Here is a 22,422-nt window from a genome sequence, read left to right as displayed (position 1 = left end):
CTTTTTGGGTGCAGCTGAGCTGCAGAGCCATGCAGGTGCAGAGGTGAGTGCCAAGTATCAGAGGGTTCAAGTGCCACAGTGCAGCACGCTTTGCCCCTGCTGCTGTGTTCCTGCACGCCAGGGCTGTGCTCAGCCGCAGCGCCCGGTGTGGTGCCCAGGGGACCCTGGCACAGAAGCTCAGTGCTGGGGAAGCAGGGAGGTGGCAGAAGGAGGGCTGTGGAATGAAACCCCAAAGTGCAAGGTGAAAGCTGTGCCATGTGCCAGCAGTATCCCTGTACGCCACTGTGCCGACGCCGTGGTGTGGGTGGATGGGCACCAAGTGGCACCGCCATGCCAGCGCAGTGCTTATGAGCTATTAGAAGCTGCCAGCCTAGCGAGGTCCTGGAGCCCGTAGGAATAATGTGGAGGGGAAAAAAAGGGGCACAGAGGGAAGGGGCTCCGTGGCTGGTCCTGGCTGGGGCCACAGCGGTGACACACGGAGCACCCGCCGCTTGCCGGCATGGGGCTCGAGCTCCACCAGGGAGTTTTCTGCTCTCCTCCTCGCAAGGCTGGAAAATATACAAAGCTCGCAGTGAAAATATTTACACAGCAGCAATTTTCAGAGGAATTTGGGATGTTAATTTGAAAAATCTGTGGGGAGAGAACCACAATGGGCCCTTTGAGCGGGCGAGCGTGGCCCTCGCGCCTGCCCGCCCGTGCCGGAGAGGGGCCCCCGCCGCCACTGTGCCGGCCCTAATGGGAGCCAGCCCTGCCGGAAACCCACCTGGGAGCCGGGGGTTGCAGACGGCCCCGCCGCAGCCCCACGCCCCTAATTGCATCCAGAGCACACGAGGCCGGGTCAGGGCCATGCCCTGTGGGTGCACCCGGGGGCCCCAGTGAGGCGGAGGCTACAGGGCACTCACCTGAGGACGGTTTCCCAGCTTGCAGCCCTCTCAGCAGCCGGCCGTGGCTGCATTTCAGCATGCTTTGCTCACTTTCTCCAAATAAAACATACCTCCACGGGCAGGGACCCAACCTGGAAAATTCCAGCCCGAAAGATAAAGGATTGGAAAACGATTAAAACCAGAGGTTGGAACAGAAAGCACTTGGCAGCGGGAACCTAGCGCCGGCCCCGAGCCCCCGCCGCAGCCAGCGCACGAGCACGGCCCGGGGCGCGCACACGGGAGTGGGGTCCAACGTGGTTACCCCAGCCCCGGCTATGGCAGCAGCCCCTGGGCTGGGGCCGGGGCCGTGCTGCGGGCTGCGACCGCGCTGCGGGCTGCGCTTGGTCACGCTCACCCCAGGCACATCAGGGCCGCAGGCTCGGGGCCGGCACAGCCCCCCACAGCCCCTCGGCCCCGCGGCGAGGAGGAGGAGGAGGGTGACGTCAGGAGGTTATCGGGTTGGGCCGGGCTGTGTGTCTGTCCGCCGCCCCGCAGCCATCTGGCAGCGTACACGATGAAGTCAGGCGGGATGATGTGCAGGGCCGGGGCGCGTTCGGAGCTCGCCGCCTCTGTTTTGGTGACGCCTCCTTAGCACTCGCGGTGGGAGGTGGCTTCGTGGGGGTGAAACCTCAGAATGGGGGAACCGCCCTCCATGCTCTGAGTCATCCTCTGACAGCAAGGAGGGGACACGGGGACAAGGGGGGACAGGGACGTGTCCCCGGGGCGAGCAGTGCTGCGCAGCCTTTGGGGGGGCCCTGCAGCCCCCACCTCGCCAACTCTGGGCAGGATTTCTCCTTGTTGTTGTTATTCTTTTATTATTTTTTTTACAAAATGACATCCTTCTGGTCTGCCTTACAAAACCTGTACTAGAAAAAGTTTTCCCAGAAGAAATGGGAAATAACCGCGTATAAATATTCTCTCTGAGTTCGTAAAGCTCTGGTTCCCCGTGCGCCCGTGCGGCGCGTCCTTCAGCCCAGCGGTGCCGAGGGGCCCAGCTCCTCGGCCGGGCCGTGCCACTCACATCAGCTCCAGGGAGTGGGGACCGCGGCTGCGCTCCACCGAGGGGCCCCTGTTGCCAGCACATCGCTGCCCCTCAGCCGAGTCACCGCCGTCCTCCTTCTGTCTTCCTTCCTAGCGCTCGCTAAAACAAGAAGGCCGACCCAAACCCGAATTAAAAACAAAACCTTTGCTGCCCGCGTTCTGTGTCGAGTCACAGGAATCGAGGCGCTTAGGCCGAGCGGTACAATCAGTGACTGCTCCCCACGTGTGTAAGCCCCTCAGAATTGCACGTTTGGGTTTGGGCTCTGCCTCAGCTCAGTTAACTCCCCGCCGCTCCTCGGCCTGGAGGTGCCACGCAGCGCTGCCGGCTCAGAAGTAGGAGGGCTTCAGCGCTGCGCTGTTGTTGTTGCTGGGGTAGTGCGCCTGCATCAGCGGCACCTCGCACTCGGGGCCGCCCGCCAGCACGGCGTTCTCAGGCCCCTGGCAGCCGTGCCCGCCCCGCTCGCCGTTCTCTAGGCACGCCTTCACGCCCTCCAGCTCCAGCGGGCCGGCCTCTACCCCCCCGCCCGCGTGCGCCTTGGCCCGGCGGTGCCGGCGGTAATAGGTGACTGCCGTCACCACCACCACCAGCAGCAGCACGGCGGCCAGCGCGGGGACGATCATCAGGGCCAGGTTGTTGTCCTTGCTCTGGGTGACGGGTGAGTGCTGCTGGTGGCTCGCCGGCAAGGTGTGCGCCTCCACGCAGAACTCCTCCTTGGAGCCCTTGTCCCCCAGCGGCCCCACGCACACGCGGTAGGTGCAGTTGGGTTTCAGCGCCCGCACCGTGTACTCGGCGAGAGAAGCCGGCAAGCGGAGCATCACGGGGCGCTTCTCCGGCCCGGACAGGTTGCGGTAGCTCAGCCGGATGCCCTTCAGCTGGGCTGTGGACTGGACGTAGTTCTGCAGGTCCACCCGCAGCGAGGTGCTGCTCACCTGCGTGATGCTGATCCTCCGGCTCGGAGGTGCTGCTGGCGTGGCTGGGGACAGCGTTGTGCCCCTCACCGCCGCGTCCTCCTCCTCCTTCTCTTCCTCCTCCTCTTCCTCTTCACAGAATGCCCCAGCGAAGCCTGGCGGGCACAAGCACCGCAGGTGACCGTGGGCACCCAGCTGGCAGGTGCCACCGTTCAGGCACGTGCGTGGGGGGCACAGCTGCGGCAGGGGGCTGCTGACGGCTGGGGGGAGGCTGAAGGGCGCCGGCGTGGAGCTAAAGGGGACGGCGCGGGGCTGCAGGGTGGCGGTGGTGGTGCTGGGCTCCGGCGGTGGGCGGCTGCCGGTGGGAATGGGCAGAGGGGGTCGCGGCGCAGTGGTGCGTGGAGGGGAGGTGGTGGCGGCGGTGGTGGTGGTGGTGGTGGGGCAGCCGAAGTCGGCATACTGCAGGTGGTGGAGGAGCTTCCCAGAGTTTTTTGGAGGGAAGTGGCAGCGTGTCTCCTCAGGCCGCCGGAGGAGCACACCGCTGGCGTTCACCCACTGCACTAGCCAGCTCATCTGGCAGATGCAGTTGAAGGGGTTGCCGGCGGCCGTCATGGCGCGGAGCCTCGGGAAGAACCTGGAGAAGTCCCGAGGGATGGTGTTGATGTTGAGGTTGCTGATGTCCAGCTCCTGCAGGTTGTGAAGGCCGCGGAAGTCCTCAGGCGGCAGCTGGGAGATGTGCGCGTTGCCGGCCAGGTTGAGCTTGGTGAGGCTGCCCAGGCGCCGCAGCACCACCGGGACGCGCTCCAGCAGGTTGTCAGAGACGTCCAGCTCGTGCAGGTTGTTCTGGGGCTGGAAGAGCTCCTCGTCCAAGCTCGTAAGGCCCAGCCCTGCGATCTTCAGGGACTCGATGTTGACGGCATGGATGGTGCCAGGCGCGATGGTGGGGATCTTGTTCCAGCTGATGTCCAGCAGCAGGAGGTTGGGCAGGTCGAGCGGGGGCACGGCCCAGAGCTGGTTGTTCTGCAGCTTCAGCTCCAGGAGATTCTCCAGCGTGTCAAACGCGGTGGCATGGATGTGCTGGATCCTGTTCTTCTGCAGGTAGAGCCGCTCCAGCAGCCGCAGCCCATGGAAGGTCTCATTGGTGATCTCCTGCAGCTGGTTGGAGGACAGGTCCAAGTTGACGAGCTCCGTTAGGGGCTGGAAGATGTTTTTCTGGATGCTGGTAATCTTGTTTTGTGAGAGATCCAAGAGCTGCAGGGCGGGCAGCCCTGCAAAGCTGTCCTCACTGAGCATCGTGATACCATTCTCAAAGACGTACAGGGAGAGGGTGCTGGGGGGCAGCCCTCGTGGCACGGTGTGGCCCCGCCTGGCCGCGCACAGGATGGTCGTGGGGTCCTGGCACTGGCAGCCCGTGGGACATGCCCGTGCCAGCTGCCCAGGGAGCAGCAGCAGCAGCGTGCAGAGGACCAGCTGGTTCATGGTGTCAGCTCTGTGGGAGAGAGATGTTTGCATGAGGATACTGTCGCCCAGGCACGCATGGCTTCACACACAAAGTACACAGCATTTGGGGCAGCACTCAGGGAGGGGCTGGCTCCATGCTGCTCCCAGGCCAGGCTGGTGCAGGAGCCCCTGACCTTGCTCCTGGTGGGGCAGGAACAGCCATGCCCAGCCCTGCCACCACCAGCCACTCACCGTCCCCTCCTTCCCTGCCCAGGACACCCCATCTCCAAAGGGACCACAGCAGAGCCTGAAGGCCCCTGATGCTTCCCTGCCCAGGGCACAAAGCAGCACAGAGGCTGCTAAGCGCTCCGCTGTCCCCCTCCCCACCTACCCCAGATTTAGGGCCACGCACCCCCAGCTCTTCCATGCGCAGTGTCCTGGCTCGTGGGGCAACACGACCCCCACGGCGGGCGGCAGGGAAAGGGCCCCTCCTTTCCCGGCTGCTCTCGGCAGGGTGCAAACCAAACATGTGGGACGCGCCGCCTCCATCCCAGCAGACGCACCCGGCTCGGCCTCCGCCAGCGAAGGGGGTGGGAGCCAGCCCGGCTTCCCGCACGCCGAGCAGGACTTAACCCTTTCCTTGTGCCGTCCGTGCAGCAGCCACCCGCCTGAGCCCCCCGGGACTCCACACCATAGGATTCTGTCCCTGCCGTTGTTTCGCCCCATAAGAGCTGTGAGGTGGCCCTCGTGAGGTGGGCTTGTGGCCCCCAGCACCGGGCTGAAACTCAGGGCAGCGCTTTGGGGAGTTTGTCGGTACTTTAAGGTACTCAGACGGTGATGCTGTTTCCAGCAACCAGAGCTGGAGGTTTCCCCCACACCCGGGAAGAACAGGAACTGGTGGTTGCAGTGGCACCCAGTGGCACTGGCACTCGGAGGTGGCACCACTGTGAGGTGACCTGGGCCAGTGAAACACTGCTGGTGTGAGGATGAAGGAGCCACTGCCCCTGCCACAGCAGGGTGGCTTGGGGCTCGGGGACATGGCTGCAGGGAAGCAGAGTGGGGTTTGACAGCTTGGGGACAGCAGCACTGCTGGGTTCCGGTCCCCTCCGTGGGGCAGACTGGCCATGGGGAGCCCCAGCCCAGCCCCGTCCTGCTCCAAGGGCCCTGGGCCAAGCTGTGACCCTGCCGTGGGCTCAGCCCTTGGCAGACCTCCAGTGCTCTTGTCTCCCAAATCCCTGGCTGCACGCGGTGACTTTGCGTCCCAAAAAGCTACTACCTCTGTTGGCATCCCGGGATTCTGGCACAGCACCGGCCTTGTTGGGTCGCAATCCTCATCCCTCTGGCACTGACTGACTGGGGACAGAGGAGACCAAGGAGAGGATGCTCCTGGTGAGAGCAGGGCTGGAACAAGCCCTTCTCCAGCCCCTGTGCCCACGTCCCAGTGACAGACGTCCTGGTTGATGTCCTTGCTCAGGACACGGCTCGTCTCTCAGCCCTGTCTTTCAGCCCTTTTAATGACAGCCCTAATTAGTGCAGGCAAGGAGCAAGACACAAAGCTGCAGGAGGGCCAGGGCCCTGCCTCCTTCATCACCCCATGGCAGGGCACGTGGGGTGACAGCGGGGCCTCTGCGGGGTGCGTGCCCCTGGCAGCCCCTTCCCAGCGCGCCCGTCACCTCCTCCCCTCCTGCTGGGCCGCTGAAAGTCGTTAATAGCTGCAGGCAAATAAAACCCTGCGACTCACTGGGGCCCCGCTGTGCGCGGGGGGCTACCGGGTAGCACAGCAGCACGTGCTGCTGCCTGCCCCAGCTGCCCCTCCGCCGTGGGGGGCCCCGGCCAGGTTGTGCCGAGCCCTGGCTGCACCAGGGGGCAACACCGCATCCCGAGTCCCCCCAGATCACCGCGCTCGCCTGCAGCAAGACAGGGTTAAGGTGGAGGCCGTGGTCCTGGGGTGCGCCCAAGGGTGGGGTGCGCCCGCGCCGCTGGGCAGGGTCACCACAGCCGCCTGAGTCACTTGGCCCAGGGACATCGGCACTGGGAGGAGCCGCTCTGTGGCCATGCGGTCACGGTCACCGAGCCCCTGGCCCACGCCCCGTGCGTGGGTGACCCTGGGGCAGGGTACCCGGTGTGCCATAGCCGTGCACGGTGACAGGGCTGTGCCAAGAGAGCATCATGCAGCCTCATGCAGTGGTTTGGGGACACCGCTGGCGTTAAGCACTGAGCTGGTGGATGAGAGCGACAGCACCAACCCTCAGCTGGGACATGGGGCAGCTGAGCAGGGACAGCAGGCACGCTGGGATGGCCAAAGCCCATGCTGGCCTCGAGGGCAGCACGACGCAGGGCTGTGCGTGCCGGGGTGGGCAGCGTGGTGCCGGCGGGGCACAGGCCCCGGGTTGGGACCTGGTTTTGCAATGCCAGGGTCGGGTTTCGCTGACGTGTCCGCGCTGCAACCAGCTGCTGACTCTGAGCCTCTCAGCCCTTTAATTATGCTGGCATTTCCTCCCCAGCTGCCAGGCTCCGCTCACCGGCCCCGGGCAGGTTGGGCTGGGTCGTGACCGCGGCCGAGCATCCCGCCTTGCCGGTTGGGCACCACGCGCTCCACCTGCGGCTCCACACCTCTGCCACCGCTCCGCCGGCACCACCGCGCTCCTCCGGCACACACCAGCCCGCTGCCCAGCCCTTCAGCGGGCACGTGGGGCTGAGGGGTGAGCCCAGCTTGGAGCCTGGAGCCTGGCAGCTTGGCAGGGGCAGCACGGCCGCACCGGGGAGAAGTGGTTCTCCCAGAGGTACTTGGCCATCCCGCCCTGCCAGCGGCCCGCTGCTCCTTGGCTGGGCTCCCCCAGCCTGCACCGCAGATACTTGCCGAATTATTCATATTTTCCGGCTGCAGGAGGATCCAGGCCCGGCCTCCCCCTCTTGCACAGCCTCTCCCTGCCAGCCTGAGGGGGTGGGAGCACTGTTCCCACTCGCTGGGGTGAGCGGCCGGGTGTCCCCCTGGTGCACACGGGGACACAGTGGGTCGCCCCTTTTTGTGCTCAAGGGAGAGCCCGTTGCCAGCCAGGCACAGAACGGGGTGGGCGGCAGCGCCGGCTGCTGCGGTGGCAGTGGGGCGTCCTCAGCCCCACGCTGCAGGGTGATACCTGGGCAGGAGGGGGCAGATGGAGCTCCACACAGCCACAAGGAGGTCATGGTGGCCCTGCCACTGGGCAAGCATCCCTGGTACTGCTAGCGCCCGCAGGTCTGCGCTCACCTGGGTCTGTGCCCACCTGGCTCAGAGGCCAGCAAGCCCAGGGTGCCCCGAGCCCCAGGACTGGGCTCCAAGGGCTGGAGGGGACTGTGCGGTCCCACAAACCTCTCGTCCCACCCCATGTCACAGTGGATTCCTGAGCCGGGGGTACCCGGCACAGCCAGGACGTCCCCTCCCGTCCCCATACATCGATGATTGAGGCCCCGCGTCCGCCTGGCTCCCCGTGCGGAACAAAGCCGCCGTTGTTGCCGGCACGCAGCCAGCCCGGTGGGCACCGGCACACGCACGGCTCCGTCCCCACCGCCGCTCGGGGCCCCGCGCGGAGGAATGCGGGGCCTTCCCCGGCTCCAGGCCCAGTGCTCACGGGGCCCTCCCTGACGCCCCCGAACACACCCGTGTCTGCACGTGCCCCCTCCCCATGCCCAGCGGGGCTGCACGATCAGCCCCTAATCCCCCTTTTCCCTTCCAGTCGCCCTCCGCCGCAGCTCCCACCTCCTCCCGCGCTCCCTCCCTATTTAATTAAAGTTTCCGCAGCAGCCAGGGAGGAATGCGGGCCTGCTTACCGCCTCCCCCCGCGCCAGCCCCTCGGCCCGCTCCTGCCCCCGTGACCCGGCCACGCTCTCAGGTGCCGAGAAGGGGAAAAACCAGCAGAGCCGCTTCGCCCGGAGCAGGCGGTGCCGCCCCGCTGCCACGCGCGGATTCCTGCGGCCTGACTGTGGCCATGCTGTCCCCGAGCGCTTCCTCCCGCCGCGTCCCGTCGGGTGGCGGAGCCAGCCAGGCAGGCAGCGTTGCGTCAGGGCGACCCGGCTGGGCCACCCGGGCTTGGCGTGGCGCGAGGAAAAATAGTAATTAGTGTCATTCGTCACGACGGCACGGCCCAGCGCCGTGTGGGCAGCGCCCGGCCCTCGGTCAGGCCAGGCCGCCGCCACCAGGATGGGGACGTGCCCACTCGAGGACGGGGATGCGCTTCTGCTCGGTGCTGTCACCGCAGCGTCGCCCGCCGGGACGCCCGGGTGCCGGTGGCAGCGCGGTGGCCACGAGGGAGGAGTGAGAGATGCTCACCGCCTGTCACAGCCCGCAGGGATGGCAGCTCCGGTGTCACCCCAGCAGGCACAGCAGGAAGCCGATGGGGCATCCCGGTGGCCGGCGGCCAGGCTGGTCAGTGCCCTGCTGGCACGCTTCCCCATCGGACACTGGTGCCAGCAGCTCCCTGCCTGCTGTCCCCCGAGCAGCGAGCCCCGCTGCCACATTGGGATGGGCAAGCATGGATGGACCGCGCCGGGTCCTACACATATCCTGGAGCCTGGCTGCTGGCAGGATGGGTCACGGTCACCCAGCCACCAGCAGTGACACTTGGGGACAGCACGAGTCCCCCCAGCCACACCTCATCCCTCCCCACGATGAGGCAGCACCAGGTCCCCGGCCGGACGTGCACCAGGGACAGTCCGTGGGAGGGGACCCACGAGGCCACCGCGCTGGGGACCGGCCACCAGCGCCTTCGTCCCAGCACGCCACCGGGCTGCCGCCGAGGCTCCATCCCTAGCCAAGACGGGGTCACCCTGTGACCCAGCAGGGACAGCCGAGCACGGACTGCCGGTCCCTCCCGGCTCCGGGTCGCGGCACTCACCGGGGCCGGGCGGGGCCGGGCCGGGCACTCACTCCATGGCGGCGGGCGGACGCTCCCCTCTCTGGCGGCGCCGGGCCCGGGGGGCGGCTTTTAGGGTGAGGGGGCGTGGCCTGGCGCTGGGGGGCGGGGCCGGCTCTCCCGCCGCCTCTCCATTGGCTGTGAGGACCGGGGGGCGAGGGGTGGGGCGGGGCTGCCACGTAGGCTCCGCCCCCTTCGCACCTGGGGCCCGGCGTGGGGGGACCCCAGGGACCCCCTGGCACCCCCGGGTGTGGGTATGGGTTCGGGCGTGGGTACAGGCGTCTCCCCCTTCCCCCAGCACCCACGTGCCCCAAGACCCTCCAGATACCCCTGTAGCACCAGGGCTGGGCATCCCAGCAACCGCTGTCCAGCATGGCCTAGCTGACCCGTAAGCCAGGTACGGGTCCCCGTTGCTCCAGGGCCGCTGGGAACTCCAGCCCTCTGTGTCCCAGCGCCTCCAGCACCCCTAGCACCATGGAACCCTGTTACCCTGTTACCCACCCCGGCCAGGGATCACTGTGCTTTGGGGTACACCATGCACTAGGGACAGGGGTTGCAGGTGTCCTCGCGGGGCTGTCCTGAAGCCAAGGTGACAGCAGCGCTGCACCCAGCGCTGCAGGACAGCGTTCACCACCCCGAGATGTCCCAGCAGTGGAGCCGCCCGTGTCCCAGCCTTTGTCCCTGCTGGTGGTGGCAGTGCGGTGCTGGTGGCAGCGATCCCCGTGCCTGCTGCAGCCACTCGGCGTTGTTTGTCCAGGTTGTGCCAACAGACACGGGCCAGATTGCGCCGTACCAGCTGGGGCTGCCCCTGATGTCACCTGGCTGCCCCGCGCTGTCCCTGCCACGGAGCCCCGCCGTGCTGCAGGGCTGCGGGGCCGGGCAGCCTTTGTTTGGCTGTGTTTCCTCAAAGTCGATCCGTGTAAAATCCCGGCACCGCACGTGCTCCCTTCCCCCAGCCGGCACAACCACAAAAATGTCAACCCGAAAGTAATATATTGTCCCTTTGTTCTCCTGAAAGTTGCCTCTGGAGTTTTCTCCTCCACACCCATATCACGGGGAAGGAAGAGAAGGGGTTCGGTGCTCCATGGCCCCTCCAGCCCCTGAGCATCCCCCAGGCACAGGGTGGGACAGGGACGAGGACAGGGATGAGGAGCACTGCGACCAGCCTCGCTGGCAGCCTCGACCACGGGGCTGGTGGGGCAGCGTGTGCCAGCGAGGTGTGTGCTGTGCTGGCTGCAGCCCGCGGCCCCGTGCCCACCCCGGACTGGCCAAGCCGGCCCGGGCAGCCCAGGACTGTGCCAGCAGGGCCAGGTGGGCCCCGGGTTCCCTCACTTACGGCACCTGTGTGCCCCATGCCCGCGCTGCCGTGCCACGCACCGGCACGCTGCAGGAACTATGGGCGGCCGCCAAGGTCTCGCTGCCATAAAGCTGTCACTGTGGGGCTGAGCGTGGCAGGGCTGTAGCGTGGGAAGCTGTAAATGGGGGAGATGCCAAGGGCCGTTCCCGTGTGCCACACCAAGGGCACCCAGCACTGCCCTGCTGCCATGGGCACGGTTGGACCCTGCCCAGCACTTTGCTGGCACCACAAGGAAAATGGGACGGGGCTTGGGGTGCCCATGGGGGAATGGGTCAAGAGGGCAGGATCCAGCCCTGCCTTTATCGGGGTGCTGCCACGTGCCAGGGCAGGCTGCTGAGCCCCATCCCGCAGTGCTCAGCACCCTCCTTTCCTTGTAGGGCCGTGATCCCACTGTACGACGCCGACACAGGGCTGCTGGTGCTGGCGGGGAAGGTGAGGAGCTGGGGTGGTGGGACACAGCAGGGTGATCCTGCACCCTGTTACACTGCACTCCTGTCCATCTCTACCAGGGAGAAAACCTCCTGTACTGCTTGGAGGCGGCACCGGCGCAGCCTGCACTCACCCAAGGTAAACAGGACGCATCCTACACAGGATGCGTCGGCCCCTATTCTTGCCCCCCACCCCAAGGCTGTCCTGCCTGTCCCCAGTCACTCAGTGCCTGACGGAGGGACACACGCGGGGCCTGGCCACCGTCCCTCGCCTGGCCCTGGACGTCATGGCCTGCGAGGTGCTCCGCGTCCTGCAGCTCACCGACACCTTCCTTGTCCCTGTCAGCTACATCGTGCCCCGCAAGGTGAGTGCGTGTGGGGCCCTCAGACAGAGCCTCAGCTCCAAGCTTGGTCCCCGTGATCCCATGTCCTCGTGCCCTGGTGCTTTCCCTGTCACTCACTGTCACCAATTTGGGGACGAACCGCAGCATGCAGGGCACAGGTCTCCCAGCCAGGTTCTCCCGCTGCCCCCAGTGCGCTCAGGTTTTTCCTTCCATTGGCATCATTCCCCCGCAGCATTTTTCTGAACGACAGAAAAAAAACAGGGCGGCAGCTTAAGAAAATGCCCTTTGCTGTAAACAGACACTATTGTGGAAAAAGCCACGTTTAAAAAAAGAAACAGAGCGTAAGCAGTGCTGCAGGGCGGCCACGGGCTGGGGGGAACCAGGGCTCTGCCCCCATGGGGACACTGCCACAGGCAGGGCTCAGCCCCAGGGAAATGGAGACAGCCACCACTCACCCCGGGAGCCCCCAGCTCATCCCGTTGCCCCCACCCTGTGGGTGGCAGGATGGTGGGGTGCCTGATGCCATCCCATTGGCGCCATCTCAGGGGGACCACCTCACTGTCCACCACTGGGGAATGGAGAGCAGCCAGGTGCCATGAGGAGGAAGGGGGGACTCAGGTTTCCATGCTAAGATGAGGGAAACTTGGGGGGGGGATGAAACCTGGGCACTGCATGCTGAAGCCTTGAGGCTAGGGGCTGCAATCTGGTGCTGGTGTTGGGTAGCAGAGGCTGAGTGCTCAAAGCTGCGATGGCAGGAGCCGCAGGCCAGCAGCTGGGGGCTGCATTTCAGAGCCTGGATGCTTTCAGGGTGCCCAGCACAGCCCAAAGCCAGGCAGCATCTGACACCTACAGGCTCTGGCACGCAGCTCGGCTGGGGCTGAGGCTCCGCACCACTGGGGTGCCCAGGGGTCTCCCACCTGGGGCCACCAGTGCTCGGTGACAGCAAGGGACTGCAGGCGGAGCACCAGCTCATGTCCCACCTAGTGTGCGCAAGCACAGTGGGACAGGACACCAGTCTTGCCGTCCCCTGTCCTGCAGTCCAACCAGGAGTTCCACGAGGATCTGTTCCCTGACTGCGCTGGGATGCTGCCGGCCACAGATGCCCAGGCCTGGTGGGCAGGGAACAGCCAGCAGGTGAGCGGCACCCAGGAGGTGTCCCCATGGGTCACAGCACCTGGGGCTGAGTGTTGCACTGCCTTGGGATGGGGCCCGGACATGCTTGGAAGGGGAGGGATAATTTTTTAATCACATCTATTTAATGGAAAGTGGAGATTTACACAAATTGCAAGTTTGCCAAAAGTCAAGGAGTTTTTGGGGTGGCAGAGCACACGGGCTGTGTGCCCCCTCCTGACTGTGGAGTGGGAGAAGTGTTTGAGGATGAGACACACAGCCCTGCACCTTGGCTGCAGCAGCTGGCTTTGAATGCAAACACAGCTTCAGGAGATCTCATCTGCTCCCACCCAGTTTAAAATGGTTTTCCAGGAAGAAATTGCTCAAAAATGCTCTTCTGCAGTCAAATGAGCTCTAATTTCCAACTAGGTGCAGCTAAGAGTAAAAATCTAATAGAGAAAAGGCATGTCCCTCTACCTTCCTTAAAAATGTAGACATTGTGAGACACTATAAATGTGTATTGGAACCGCTTCACGATTCCAAAGCTGTGAGCCAGAGAGGGGCCTCCTGCAAACCAGGAGCACCCCCATAAGCCAGACACCACGAGCTGCAGGTTTCAGTGGGGATGATTACAAAACCAGGGGGAGAAAAAGGTTTTGTGGGGGTGAACCAGCTCCCTGACACAGCCAGCAGCTGGGACTCTGTGGCAGGCTCCCCTCTGCCAATGCCTGCTTGCCACAGTGCTGCTGCCTCGCAGGTGGGGAGGGTGAGCCTGCACCCGGCACGGAGACCCACCGAGACCTTCCGTTCCCCGCTCATCGCTGCCGAGCCCAGCGCCCAGCTGCCCAATGACGGCCCAGTGGATACTGACCGCAGTGTGAGCACAGGGGTGTGAGGGGCTGGGGGTGGCAGGGCTGGGGGAGCACCTCCTGCCCACCCGCTGTCTCCTGTAGGAGGGCAGTGGCTACTCTTCACCCTCCGGTTCGCTGGCCTCACCGAGCAGCACTAGCGCCTCGCTCTCCGCCAGCACCGGCCCCTCCAGTGGCTTCGTCAGCAGCCCCAGCCAGAAGTCGCTGCAGAGTATTTTGGGTGAGCGGGCACCAGGGTGGGCTCGGCATCACCAGGCCACGTGGCCGGAGGAGCCGTGGCACTCAGCAGCACCACCCACCCACGCAGGGCCCAGCTCCCGCTTCCGGCACGCACAGGGCACAGTGCTGCACCGTGACACCCACATCACCAACCTGCGGGGGCTGAGCCTCACCACGCCGGGCGAGAGCGACGGCTTCTGTGCCAACCAGCAGCGTGTCGCCCTCCCGCTGCTCTCTGCTGGTGGCCAGATCGCTGTCCTTGAGGTACTGCACTGCGGAGCGGCTCTTGGTGTCACCACTGCAAGCAGCGTGTGGGCACCTGACGCGTGCCCTGGGTGATGCTTTGCTCTCCGTCAGCTCTCCAAACCAGGCCGTCTCCCCGACGTGGCTGTGCCCACCATCCAGAACGGTGCGGCGGTGTCCGACCTCTCCTGGGACCCCTTCGACCCACGGCGCCTTGCAGTTGGTACGCACTGGCACCAGCTCCCTGCTGTGGGTCACCGCGCCCCGTGTTGCTGCTCACTCCCTGCCTGTGTCTCTCCCTGCCTGTGTCGGTGCTGCAGCGGGGGAGGATGCCAAGATCCGGCTGTGGCGGGTGCCTGAGGACGGGCTGCAGGACACACTGCGGGAGCCTGAGGCCGTGCTGAGAGGTGAGCACGGTGCAGGGACACAGCTCAGGAACTGGCAGTGGGGACAGGTGGGTCCGGCGGTGTCCCTGTCCCAGTGCTGGCACTCTACTCTTCTCACCAGGGCACACGGAGAAGATCTACTCCATCCGCTTCCACCCCGTGGCAGCTGACCTCCTCGTCTCCTCCTCCTACGACATGACGGTGCGGATCTGGGAGCTGGGCGCCGGGCAGGAGGTGCTGTGCCTGCAGGGACACACGGACCAGGTAGGGCCAGGGATTACCAGAAGACCACAGCACCCAGACATACCAGGCTGCCACACTGCAGCACCTGGATGACAGTTTGGAGCTGGCTCCTGAATTACCGTGCTGAGATGGTTCTGGGGGGAGAGTGACTTCAGGCTACCAAGGGGGCAACATGGCTGGCCACCAAGTCCCCTGGGCCAGCCGGGCACTGGGGCACAGATCTGCGACAGAGGCACCCTCCATCCCCCAGATCTTCAGCCTGGCTTGGAGCCCCGATGGGAGGAAGCTGGCGACAGCGAGCAAGGATGGCCGGTTGCGGCTCTATGAGCCTCGATGCAGCCCCCAGCCCCAGCAGGTGGGACCACAGTGGTGGGAATGGGACGAGATAACGGGGGGACAGATTCCACGGTGGGGAGCTGCTGGGGAGAGTGTGCTGCCTGTGACCCTCCTTCTCTCCACACAGGAGGGTCCAGGCCCCGAGGGGGGCCGCGGGGCACGTGTGGTCTGGGTGTGCGGAGGTGACTTCCTCCTCGTGTCCGGCTTCGACAGGTGAGGGTGGGCACGCGCCACCGCTGGGCATGGTCCCCAGGGGACGAGGTGTCCCTCAGTGCCCGCCTTGGGGACACTAGACACACTGGGCTCTGGGCTCTGCCATGCCACCTGCTCACCCCCACAGCCGCAGCGAGAGGAGGATCCTTCTGTACCGTGCACAGGCCCTGCCCGATGGGCCCCTCTCCGTTCTCGGCCTCGATGTGGCCCCCTCCACACTCCTGCCCTTCTATGATGAGGACACCAGTGTTGTCTTCCTCACCGGCAAGGTGAGATGGAGCTCGCCTGCTTCCAGGGGGCTGCCCACACAGGGCACCGTGGTATGGGCCCCTTGTGTCCTCACACCAGCCCCCATCTCACTGTCTCAGGGTGACACCAGAGTCTTCCTGTACGAGGTGACCCCCGAGCCACCCTATTTCCTTGAGTGCAACAGCTTTACCTCCAGCGACCCCCACAAGGTGAGGGGGTGCCCGCCGGGGCCGTGCTGCCTGCCCTGCTCCCAGCCCTGCTCACATACTTGCTCCGCCAGGGCTTTGTCTTCCTGCGCAAGACAGTGTGCGACGTGCGGGAGGTGGAGTTCGCCCGGGCGCTGCGGCTGGGGCAGAGTGGCCTCGAGCCGGTGGCTTTCCGTGTGCCTCGTGTCAAGGTAGTCACCGGGCTTGGCTGCGTGGGGGACAAAGCAATGGGCTCTCCTCATTGTCCCACACCCTGCAGAAAGAATATTTCCAAGACGACATCTTCCCTCCAACCCGTGTGTGGTGGGAGCCGGCCCTGAGCGCCAGCGCCTGGCTGGGGGGAGCAGATGGGCAGCAGGGCCGCGCTGAGCTCCGTCCCGCCGACATGGTGCCAGGTGGGTGTGCAGGGGCAGCGTGGGGCCTCGTGGGTGTTGGGCCGCCCCACATCACGCTGCCCTTGCAGTGAGCCAGGCCCCGAAGGAGGCACCCGCACGGAAGTTCGTGCCTGCGGCCGTGTATCTGGGGGAGAAGACGGACGAGCAGAAGAAGGAGGAGGTGAGTGTGGGGACGGCGGACCCGCAGCCCTGTGACGCCCCGACCCACGGCCCTGCTTGTCCCGCAGCTCCTCAGCGCCATGGTGGCCCGGCTGGGCAACCGCCACGACCCGCTGCCCCAGGACTCCTTTGAAGGCGTGGACGAGGCCGAGTGGGTAAGTGTGGCGGGGACAAGGCCGGGCCGCGGGGAGAGGGCCGCAAGAACCGGGCCTGGGCCTCACCAACCCCGGCCTCCACAGGACTAGGCCGCAGGCGGACCCCACAGCGCTGCACGGACCCCAGGCCTCGCTGGAGAGGAGTCATCTCAAGCCGGGCCCGCGCCAGGGGGCAGGCCCCGCCATTAAAGACGCTGCAGCCCCGCCCGTGGCTCCTGTGCTTGTGTGAGGGAACGGAGGCGGAGGGGCGGGGGAAAATGGCGGCCGCTCTCCCGCCTCTTTAGCGCGCATGCGCGGCGTCTCCGGCCCGGACCTCCCCGCTCAGCGCGGCCAGCAGGGGGCGCCATTGTCCGGTGGAGGGCGACGCTCCGCCCCGTGCCCTCCGCTCTCTGACCCCGCGCCCTTGCGGGGAGCGGAAGCGGTGGAGGGGACGATGGTGAGCGGCGGGGCCTGGGCTCGCTCCGCCGCCGGAACGGGCGCGGGCGGGGACACAAAGCTCGGGAAGGGGGTCACGGGGCCGAGACAGGCCCACACGGCCCGAGGAGGGGGTGACAGAGCCGGAGGGGGTGGTGACAGGGCTCGGGGAGCCGGGGACAGGAGCCGCGCGGGGTTCAAGGCCCGGGGATAGCGGACGTGGGACAGGGTCGGGTGCGGAGCGGCAGAGCCCGGGGAGGTGGAGGCGATTCTGGGCCGTTCCCAGAGGGAAACCGGGCCCGGGGAGCGCGGGGGATCCGGGCAGGCCCCGGGGTGCCGGTGGGGCTCCAGAGGGGCTGGGCCGGGGCCGTGACAGCCGGCTGTCCCCACAGGCCAAGTACCTGGCGCAGATCATCCTGGTGGGGGCCCAGGTGGTCGGACGGGCCTTCATGCGAGCGCTGCGCCAGGAGTTTGCAGGTAGGAGCTGAGCCCGGCCCGGGGCACCCCCTGCTCCCCGTTCCCCTGGGCCGTGCAGGGACACCACAAAGAGACCCACGGGCTGCAGCCACCTCCTCAGCGCTGGGGCAGGGAGGGGGCCCGGGTGACCCTGGGGAGGGGGTGGGCAGCTGTCATGGGGCTTCGTGGCTCAGACCTGCCTGGAAGCCCCATGGCTGTGGGGACTCTGGGGGGTGTGGGTAGAGGACTGACAGTGTCCCCGTGCAGCGAGCCGAGCTGCGGCAGATGCACGGGGCCGCTCAGAGAGGCCCCAGTCCGCTGCCGCCTCCAGGATCATTGGCATCAGCCTCCAGGAAGCTCAGCAGATCCTCAACGTCTCCAACCTCAACCCGGAGGAGATCCAGAAGGTAGAGGCTCCTTCAGAGCGCCTGCGGCTGGGGAGAGCTGGCACGGGGTGGTGGGGGCCCCTGGAGGTATGTAGGTGCCGTCCTGGGCATGGCTCATCCTGAGAGGTCTCCCTGCTCCAGCTGCAGCACGGTTTGCCCAGCATTGCTGCTGGGCAGGGACACATGCTCCTCCAAAAGTGTCTGTCATCACTGCATGAAGCAGTCTCACCTCCGGGAGCCAGAGGCTGCTGGTATTTGGGGAGGGGGGGTGCAGGGAGCAGCTCCTGATGGAGGCTTTCTTTTGGCAGAACTACGACCATTTATTCAAAGTGAACGACAAGTCAGTGGGAGGCTCCTTCTACCTACAGTCCAAGGTGAGCAAAGGGAGGAGAGCTGCGGGGTCCCCCGTCTCTACCCTCAGCCCGTCTGGCTGCCTTTGATTTGGCAGGAACCTTCCAGAAACAGATGTTTTGGGGCAGTACCGCCTCCTGCTTGGGCTGAACCCATCAGCGGGCCACAGAGGGAGAGCTTTGCTGCCTCTTCCTGGCTGCTTAGGGAGGGAATGGTGTCTGTTGGCACCAGCTGAGCACGGTTGTGCCAGAAAAGGGTTGGGGATCGGTTTTATCCCCACCCTTGATCATGCTGGAGGCCAGCCAGCACTGGAGGATGTCTGTGGGGTAGCACAGAGCTGAGGGACCTGCAGCGCTAGCAGTCAGCACGGATGAACTCCTTCCAGAGTCCAGCTGAGGCGGGAAGGACTCGGAGCCCGGTGCCAGCGGGCAGGGAGGCGTGGGTGCAGCCCTGCCCTCTGCGTCACCCCGTCCCCTCGTCCTGCAGGTGGTGAGAGCCAAGGAGCGGCTGGACGAGGAGCTGCGCATCCAGGCCAAGGACGAGAAGGAGAAAGGCTGGAAAGCCGAGACGTGACTCCTGTCACTCGTGTCCCCGCTTCCCTCTCCCTTAAGTTATAGGTGGCCAATAAACGCCGTGTCCTCCACCACCTGGCCTGGCTGCTCTGCTCCCTGGGAGGGAGAGGGGATGGCCCCAGCCCTGCTGCTGCCCTGGTGCTGTGCCCTGGCTGTCGGTGCACAGCACAGAAACCTGACCCAGCCGCGGGGGGCTGGCACGGGCTGAGATCTGCCCTGCAGATGATGGAGGTGGCACGGGGAAGGAAGGGTGTCCCCAGCTTGGCCTCAGGGCAGCCAAGGCTCAAATCACACCCGGGAAGGCCGCAGGAGCTATTTTAGTGGGGGGCTGGATGCTCGCAGCCTGACTGCACGCGTGCCTCTGGCTCTGTACCACGTGAGAGCAGGGAGCTGCGTGCAGATGGGCAGCAGGGACGGGCAGTGGGTCGGGCACAGCGGTGAGGAGCCTTGTGGGGACACACTGGGGCCGTCCCCAGCTGCACCCCCACCAGGAGGCCAGGCAGGGCCAGCTCTGCCGTCAGCTCCGAGGAGATGGCAGCCTTGTCACCCTCTTCCCCTCTGTCCCCTGGCAGGAGCTCAGTGCTTTGTCCCTGCCTCTGTCTCCTTGCTGCCCTTGGGCCCTGGGCACAGGCGGGTAGTGCGGTTGCAGACTGAAACAGGAACTTACTTCAACTTCACTTTATTGTTTTCTTAATAAACTTCCTCTCCCATGGAGGAATATAGTGTTATAATCGTTAGCTTATCTCTTGCTTCTGTAGTCCTTAAACTCTATGCTAACAGCGATGGAGCCCAACAGGAGGAAAATAAAAACAACCCAGAAACTACAATAGAAAGGCACTTAGAGACCGTTAAAATACTGATGACCTGGAATGTGCAACAACAAACCAACAAATGAGCAAGAAAACGTACACCGGCCGGGGAGGCCTGGTCGATGGCCAAGTGCCATGCTGTGGCAGTGCCGGGCGGCTGCCGCGCCCCGGCCCAAGGACAGCGACATGGGGAGACCTGCTCCCCGCGGGGCGTGCTGCCGGGGGCCCTTCCCGAGCCTGTGCAGCTGGGTCAGGGTCAGGGAGACCCTCGGTTCAGAGAAAGCTGTGGGCAGGGCGAGGTACGCGGGACCCTCTGCGTGCACCGGGGCGAGGGAGGCACCTGTGCCCCCTGTACTGGAGGCGGTCGGGGCTCTGGAGGAGTGCGAGCGGTCCCTCAGAAAGGGAGGGTCTGAGCTGGGAAAGCAGGGATGGAGCCCATGGGGCTTGGGACACCTCTGCGGGGTCCCCCCATCTCCAAAGCTCCTGCCTCTCGGTGCTGCAGGTGGAGCTGAGCAGGGGCCCTGCATACCCAGCTGTGCCCAAACTCTCCCTCTTGCCGGGATGGGGTCTGGCAGCACAGAGCCCAACCTGCACCAGTGCTGCCCCACAGCTCGGGCGGGGCTCATCTGGAAACACGGCCCAGAGCTGAGCAGCGCTGAGCCGCCCGGTGCCAACGTGCACCTGCCTGCAGCCCTGCCCGCGCTGCCTGCGTGCGCTTGCGGTACATGGTTAGGTATGAACATAGCTAAACACGGTGGCTCTGCCCCGGTGCGGAGCCGGCACGGTGAGCGGCACACGTGGCCGTGTGCCTTGTCACGGGGGTGGCCGGGGAGGCGGCACGGGGCGGCCTGGCCGTGGAGCCGGGGGTCCCCACGTTGGCAGCGGTGGGGCCGAGGCCTGGGGCAGGGAGACGCCAAGTCAGCGAGAGCGAAGAGCCCAAGCGGGGCCCCGTCAGCGCAGGGGTCTGGGCGATAAATAAATAGCGGCGTCTCCGCTGCCCAGCGTGGGGCAGGGCCCCCCAGGCGTACACCCCCCCCCAGGGCCGGGGCGGCAGCGTGGGGTCGCCGAGGGATTATTGCTATTCTCAGAAGAGTCCGTTCTTCTTTCGTGAAGGTTAACGTGGCCGCAAGCCCGGGCCTGGAGCGACGCTGGGGGCGATGCCGGGGGCTCGGCCTGCCCCCCCCAGCCCTCAATTCACCACGGCCGGCTTGAGCAGCAGGGAGCCGGGCGGGATGACCACCCAGCCGGGCGGCAGCGCCTCGGGGGGGCTGCCCGCCGCGCCCACCCCCGTCGAGAGGTCGAGCACGGCCCCCGGCAGCAGCGCCAGGCTCTCGGGGGGGGCCCGCAGGCGGCCCGGCTCCGTCCGTTGGCCGCCCGCTTTGCGGCCTTCCTTGCCTCCCTTCCGCCCCTCGGCCTCGTCGGCCTCGGCCTTCGCCCCGCCGGCCAGCAGCGACATGACGGGCAACCCCAGGCCGCCGGCCGCGAAGGGCGAGGGCAGCAGCGGGCCCTTGGCCAAGTTCAGCGGGCCGCCGCCGTTGAGGGGCAGCGCGGGGCCGGGCAGGGCGGGCAGCGAGCCCCCAGCCCCACAGCCCAGAGCGCTCAGGTCGAGCGGGGCCGGCGCCAGCGGGAGGGGCAGGGCGGGCAGCGCGTGGGGCGCAAAGAGGGCGGCGGGGTTGGGCAGAAGGAGCTGCGCCCCGTTGGCGTAGGGTGCGTCCGCAGAGCCCTTGGGGGGCGCGTGGGCCTTCAGCATCTCGTGGTGCTCGTGGGACACGAAGTGCCCGTGGGCCTTGATGTGCTTGCGGAGCGAGCTGGGGTCCGTGTAGCGCTTGTGGCAGCCCGGCATCTTGCAGTAGTAGGGCTTCTCCACGTAGTGCGTGCGGGTGTGCTTGAAGCGGTCGCTGGAGTTGGAGTAGCGCTTGTTGCAGCCTTCGTAGGGGCAGATGTAGGGCTTCTCGCCTGCGGGACGGCACAGCGCTGCGTCTGAGCCCCCCCGCCGTGGCCGAGCAGAGCTCCGTGCCCCCCCCCCCCCACGCCCGCCCCATGCACTCACCGGTGTGCGAGCGGTTGTGGATCTTCAGGTTCTCCAGGCGGGAGAAGCTCTTGTTGCAGGTGGGGCAGCGGTGCGGCTTCTCGTTGGTGTGCGTCCGGATGTGGATCAGCATCTTGTACCTGTGCCACGGCCGTCAAGGGAGGGGCCGGGAACAGCACCCACAGCAACCCCCCCCTCAGCACCCATGGGGACACCCAACACCGCCGCTCAGTGCCACCACCCAACGCCATCATCCGACACCGTCACCCGGTGCCATCGCCCATCACCATCCATCCCTGCAGCCCCACGCCCCCAGCACCGGTTACTGACCCCCCACCCCCCTCCCCACCTCCCCCGGCGCCCACCTGGCGTTGAAGCCGCGGCCGTGGCGGGCGCAGCCCTCCCAGTGGCAGCAGTACCCCGCGTCCTTCTCGGGTTTCACGTGGAAGTCATTGACGTGGTCCACGAGGTCTTGCAGGAGGTCGAAGAACTGGTTGCACTGTGGGGGGGGGGGGGACGCTGGGGGTGAGGGAGGGCTGGAGACGGCCCCGGTGCCCCCCAGCTCCATGCTCGCCCCCCTCCCCCACCCTCAGCCCCACATCCCTCCCCCTCCCAGCCCCATGCCCCCGCCTGACCTTGGACCAGCGGCAGACGAGCTGCTTGGGGAGGGGCAGCTCCGGGGAAAGGCGCTTGTCCTTGGGGGGGGGCAGGAAGGAGGGCAGGTGCAGGGCCCCCCCCGCGCCCAGCGGCAGGAAGAACTGGAAGGAGCCGGGGATGCCGTCGATGTAGCGCAGGGACTGGAAATCCTACGGCGAGATGGGAGGGGGGGCGGGGGGTGAGGGCCGATCTACGGCCCCTCTCCAGGACAAGGAGGGGGGCATCGAGGGGGAGGGGATACGCGGCCGTACTCACGTGGGGGATAGCGGGCACGGGGGGGTCACTGTGCCGCTCGGGGGACAGCGAGGCGCTGCCCCCTCCCGGGGACTCCACGCCAGGGGGGGGCGAGAGGCTGAGGTCCATGACGGGGAGGGCCGGGAAGCGCTTCTCCAGCGCTTTGGAGTGTGCCAACAGCCCGGGGCTCGGCCCTGCCCGCCGCCCCCCCCGCGCGGAGCCCCGGCTCTCCCCGACCGGCGGGGGGGCGGCGGTGGAGGGGGACACACGGGGCCGTGGTCCGGGGGGGCCGCGTTCCCGTTTCTCTCGGGCGCTCCGCAGTTTGGAGATGCTCAGCTTGAGGTCCAGCGGCTCGTCCAGCGAATGCATGGCGCCGGGCGGGGGGGTGCTGCAAAGAGGC

The 22,422-nt window shown here is 66.4% G+C and overlaps 4 protein-coding genes across 8 annotated transcripts in view; 2 read left to right on the top strand and 2 right to left on the bottom strand.

Moving 5' to 3' along the window:
* Nucleotides 1–16,319, top strand: part of LOC110405889 (coronin-7-like) — a 36,155-nt gene extending 19,836 nt beyond the window's left edge. For all 3 annotated transcript variants that reach the window (XM_021411710.1, XM_021411709.1, XM_021411711.1), the window contains 19 exons: nucleotides 10,937–10,991; nucleotides 11,069–11,126; nucleotides 11,207–11,352; nucleotides 12,370–12,465; nucleotides 13,199–13,318; nucleotides 13,395–13,530; nucleotides 13,618–13,793; nucleotides 13,887–13,995; nucleotides 14,093–14,179; nucleotides 14,280–14,422; nucleotides 14,652–14,756; nucleotides 14,865–14,950; nucleotides 15,078–15,219; nucleotides 15,319–15,408; nucleotides 15,480–15,596; nucleotides 15,665–15,800; nucleotides 15,869–15,960; nucleotides 16,028–16,114; nucleotides 16,199–16,319. In XM_021411710.1, coding sequence (XP_021267385.1) covers nucleotides 10,937–10,991; nucleotides 11,069–11,126; nucleotides 11,207–11,352; nucleotides 12,370–12,465; nucleotides 13,199–13,318; nucleotides 13,395–13,530; nucleotides 13,618–13,793; nucleotides 13,887–13,995; nucleotides 14,093–14,179; nucleotides 14,280–14,422; nucleotides 14,652–14,756; nucleotides 14,865–14,950; nucleotides 15,078–15,219; nucleotides 15,319–15,408; nucleotides 15,480–15,596; nucleotides 15,665–15,800; nucleotides 15,869–15,960; nucleotides 16,028–16,114; nucleotides 16,199–16,204 — 1,987 coding nt within the window. In that variant the 3' untranslated portion in view covers nucleotides 16,205–16,319. The remainder of the gene's footprint in view (nucleotides 1–10,936; nucleotides 10,992–11,068; nucleotides 11,127–11,206; nucleotides 11,353–12,369; nucleotides 12,466–13,198; nucleotides 13,319–13,394; nucleotides 13,531–13,617; nucleotides 13,794–13,886; nucleotides 13,996–14,092; nucleotides 14,180–14,279; nucleotides 14,423–14,651; nucleotides 14,757–14,864; nucleotides 14,951–15,077; nucleotides 15,220–15,318; nucleotides 15,409–15,479; nucleotides 15,597–15,664; nucleotides 15,801–15,868; nucleotides 15,961–16,027; nucleotides 16,115–16,198) is intronic.
* VASN (vasorin) lies at nucleotides 1,712–9,598 on the bottom strand. Of its 3 annotated transcripts, none has more exons than XM_021411712.1 (2): nucleotides 9,185–9,598; nucleotides 1,712–4,362 (listed from the first exon to the last, which is right to left on the bottom strand). In XM_021411712.1, exons 1-2 carry the CDS (start codon nucleotides 9,574–9,576, stop codon nucleotides 2,292–2,294), a joined length of 2,463 nt encoding a protein of 820 aa, XP_021267387.1. In that variant the 5' UTR covers nucleotides 9,577–9,598; the 3' UTR covers nucleotides 1,712–2,291. The 3 variants fall into 3 exon arrangements, with proteins under 3 accessions (XP_021267387.1, XP_021267389.1, XP_021267388.1); XM_021411714.1 differs by lacking the exon at nucleotides 9,185–9,598 and adding an exon at nucleotides 5,590–9,155; XM_021411713.1 differs by lacking the exon at nucleotides 9,185–9,598 and adding an exon at nucleotides 4,726–5,578.
* Nucleotides 16,253–18,367, top strand: PAM16 (presequence translocase associated motor 16 homolog). Its single transcript, XM_021411722.1, has 5 exons — nucleotides 16,253–16,550; nucleotides 16,921–17,005; nucleotides 17,252–17,391; nucleotides 17,679–17,744; nucleotides 18,208–18,367. Exons 1-5 carry the CDS (start codon nucleotides 16,404–16,406, stop codon nucleotides 18,292–18,294), a joined length of 525 nt encoding a protein of 174 aa, XP_021267397.1. The 5' UTR covers nucleotides 16,253–16,403; the 3' UTR covers nucleotides 18,295–18,367.
* Nucleotides 18,957–22,416, bottom strand: GLIS2 (GLIS family zinc finger 2). The gene is made up of 5 exons (XM_021411715.1): nucleotides 22,044–22,416; nucleotides 21,767–21,937; nucleotides 21,497–21,630; nucleotides 21,153–21,271; nucleotides 18,957–21,058 (listed from the first exon to the last, which is right to left on the bottom strand). Exons 1-5 carry the CDS (start codon nucleotides 22,389–22,391, stop codon nucleotides 20,292–20,294), a joined length of 1,539 nt encoding a protein of 512 aa, XP_021267390.1. The 5' UTR covers nucleotides 22,392–22,416; the 3' UTR covers nucleotides 18,957–20,291.

This window comes from Numida meleagris, chromosome 13 (genome assembly GCF_002078875.1).
Source record: "Numida meleagris isolate 19003 breed g44 Domestic line chromosome 13, NumMel1.0, whole genome shotgun sequence".
Taxonomy (NCBI): domain Eukaryota; kingdom Metazoa; phylum Chordata; class Aves; order Galliformes; family Numididae; genus Numida; species Numida meleagris.
This window is presented reverse-complemented; position numbering and strand designations above follow the sequence as displayed.

Bases quoted from the DNA above. Each gene is read 5' to 3' on its own strand.
- VASN (XM_021411712.1), bottom strand. From the start codon at position 9,576: ATGCTGGACAGCGGTTGCTGGGATGCCCAGCCCTGGTGCTACAGGGGT. The intron at 4,363-9,184 runs GTGAGTGCCGCG...TCTCTCCCACAG, and splicing joins CCCGGCCCCGCCCGGCCCCG to AGCTGACACCATGAACCAGC.
- GLIS2 (XM_021411715.1), bottom strand. From the start codon at position 22,391: ATGCATTCGCTGGACGAGCCGCTGGACCTCAAGCTGAGCATCTCCAAA. The intron at 21,631-21,766 runs GTCAGGCGGGGG...CCCCCCCCACAG, and splicing joins TCGTCTGCCGCTGGTCCAAG to TGCAACCAGTTCTTCGACCT. The intron at 21,059-21,152 runs GTGAGTGCATGG...GCCGTCCCGCAG, and splicing joins CCACAACCGCTCGCACACCG to GCGAGAAGCCCTACATCTGC.
- PAM16 (XM_021411722.1), top strand. From the start codon at position 16,404: ATGCGCGGCGTCTCCGGCCCGGACCTCCCCGCTCAGCGCGGCCAGCAG. The intron at 17,006-17,251 runs GTAGGAGCTGAG...GTCCCCGTGCAG, and splicing joins GCTGCGCCAGGAGTTTGCAG to CGAGCCGAGCTGCGGCAGAT. The intron at 17,392-17,678 runs GTAGAGGCTCCT...TTCTTTTGGCAG, and splicing joins ACCCGGAGGAGATCCAGAAG to AACTACGACCATTTATTCAA.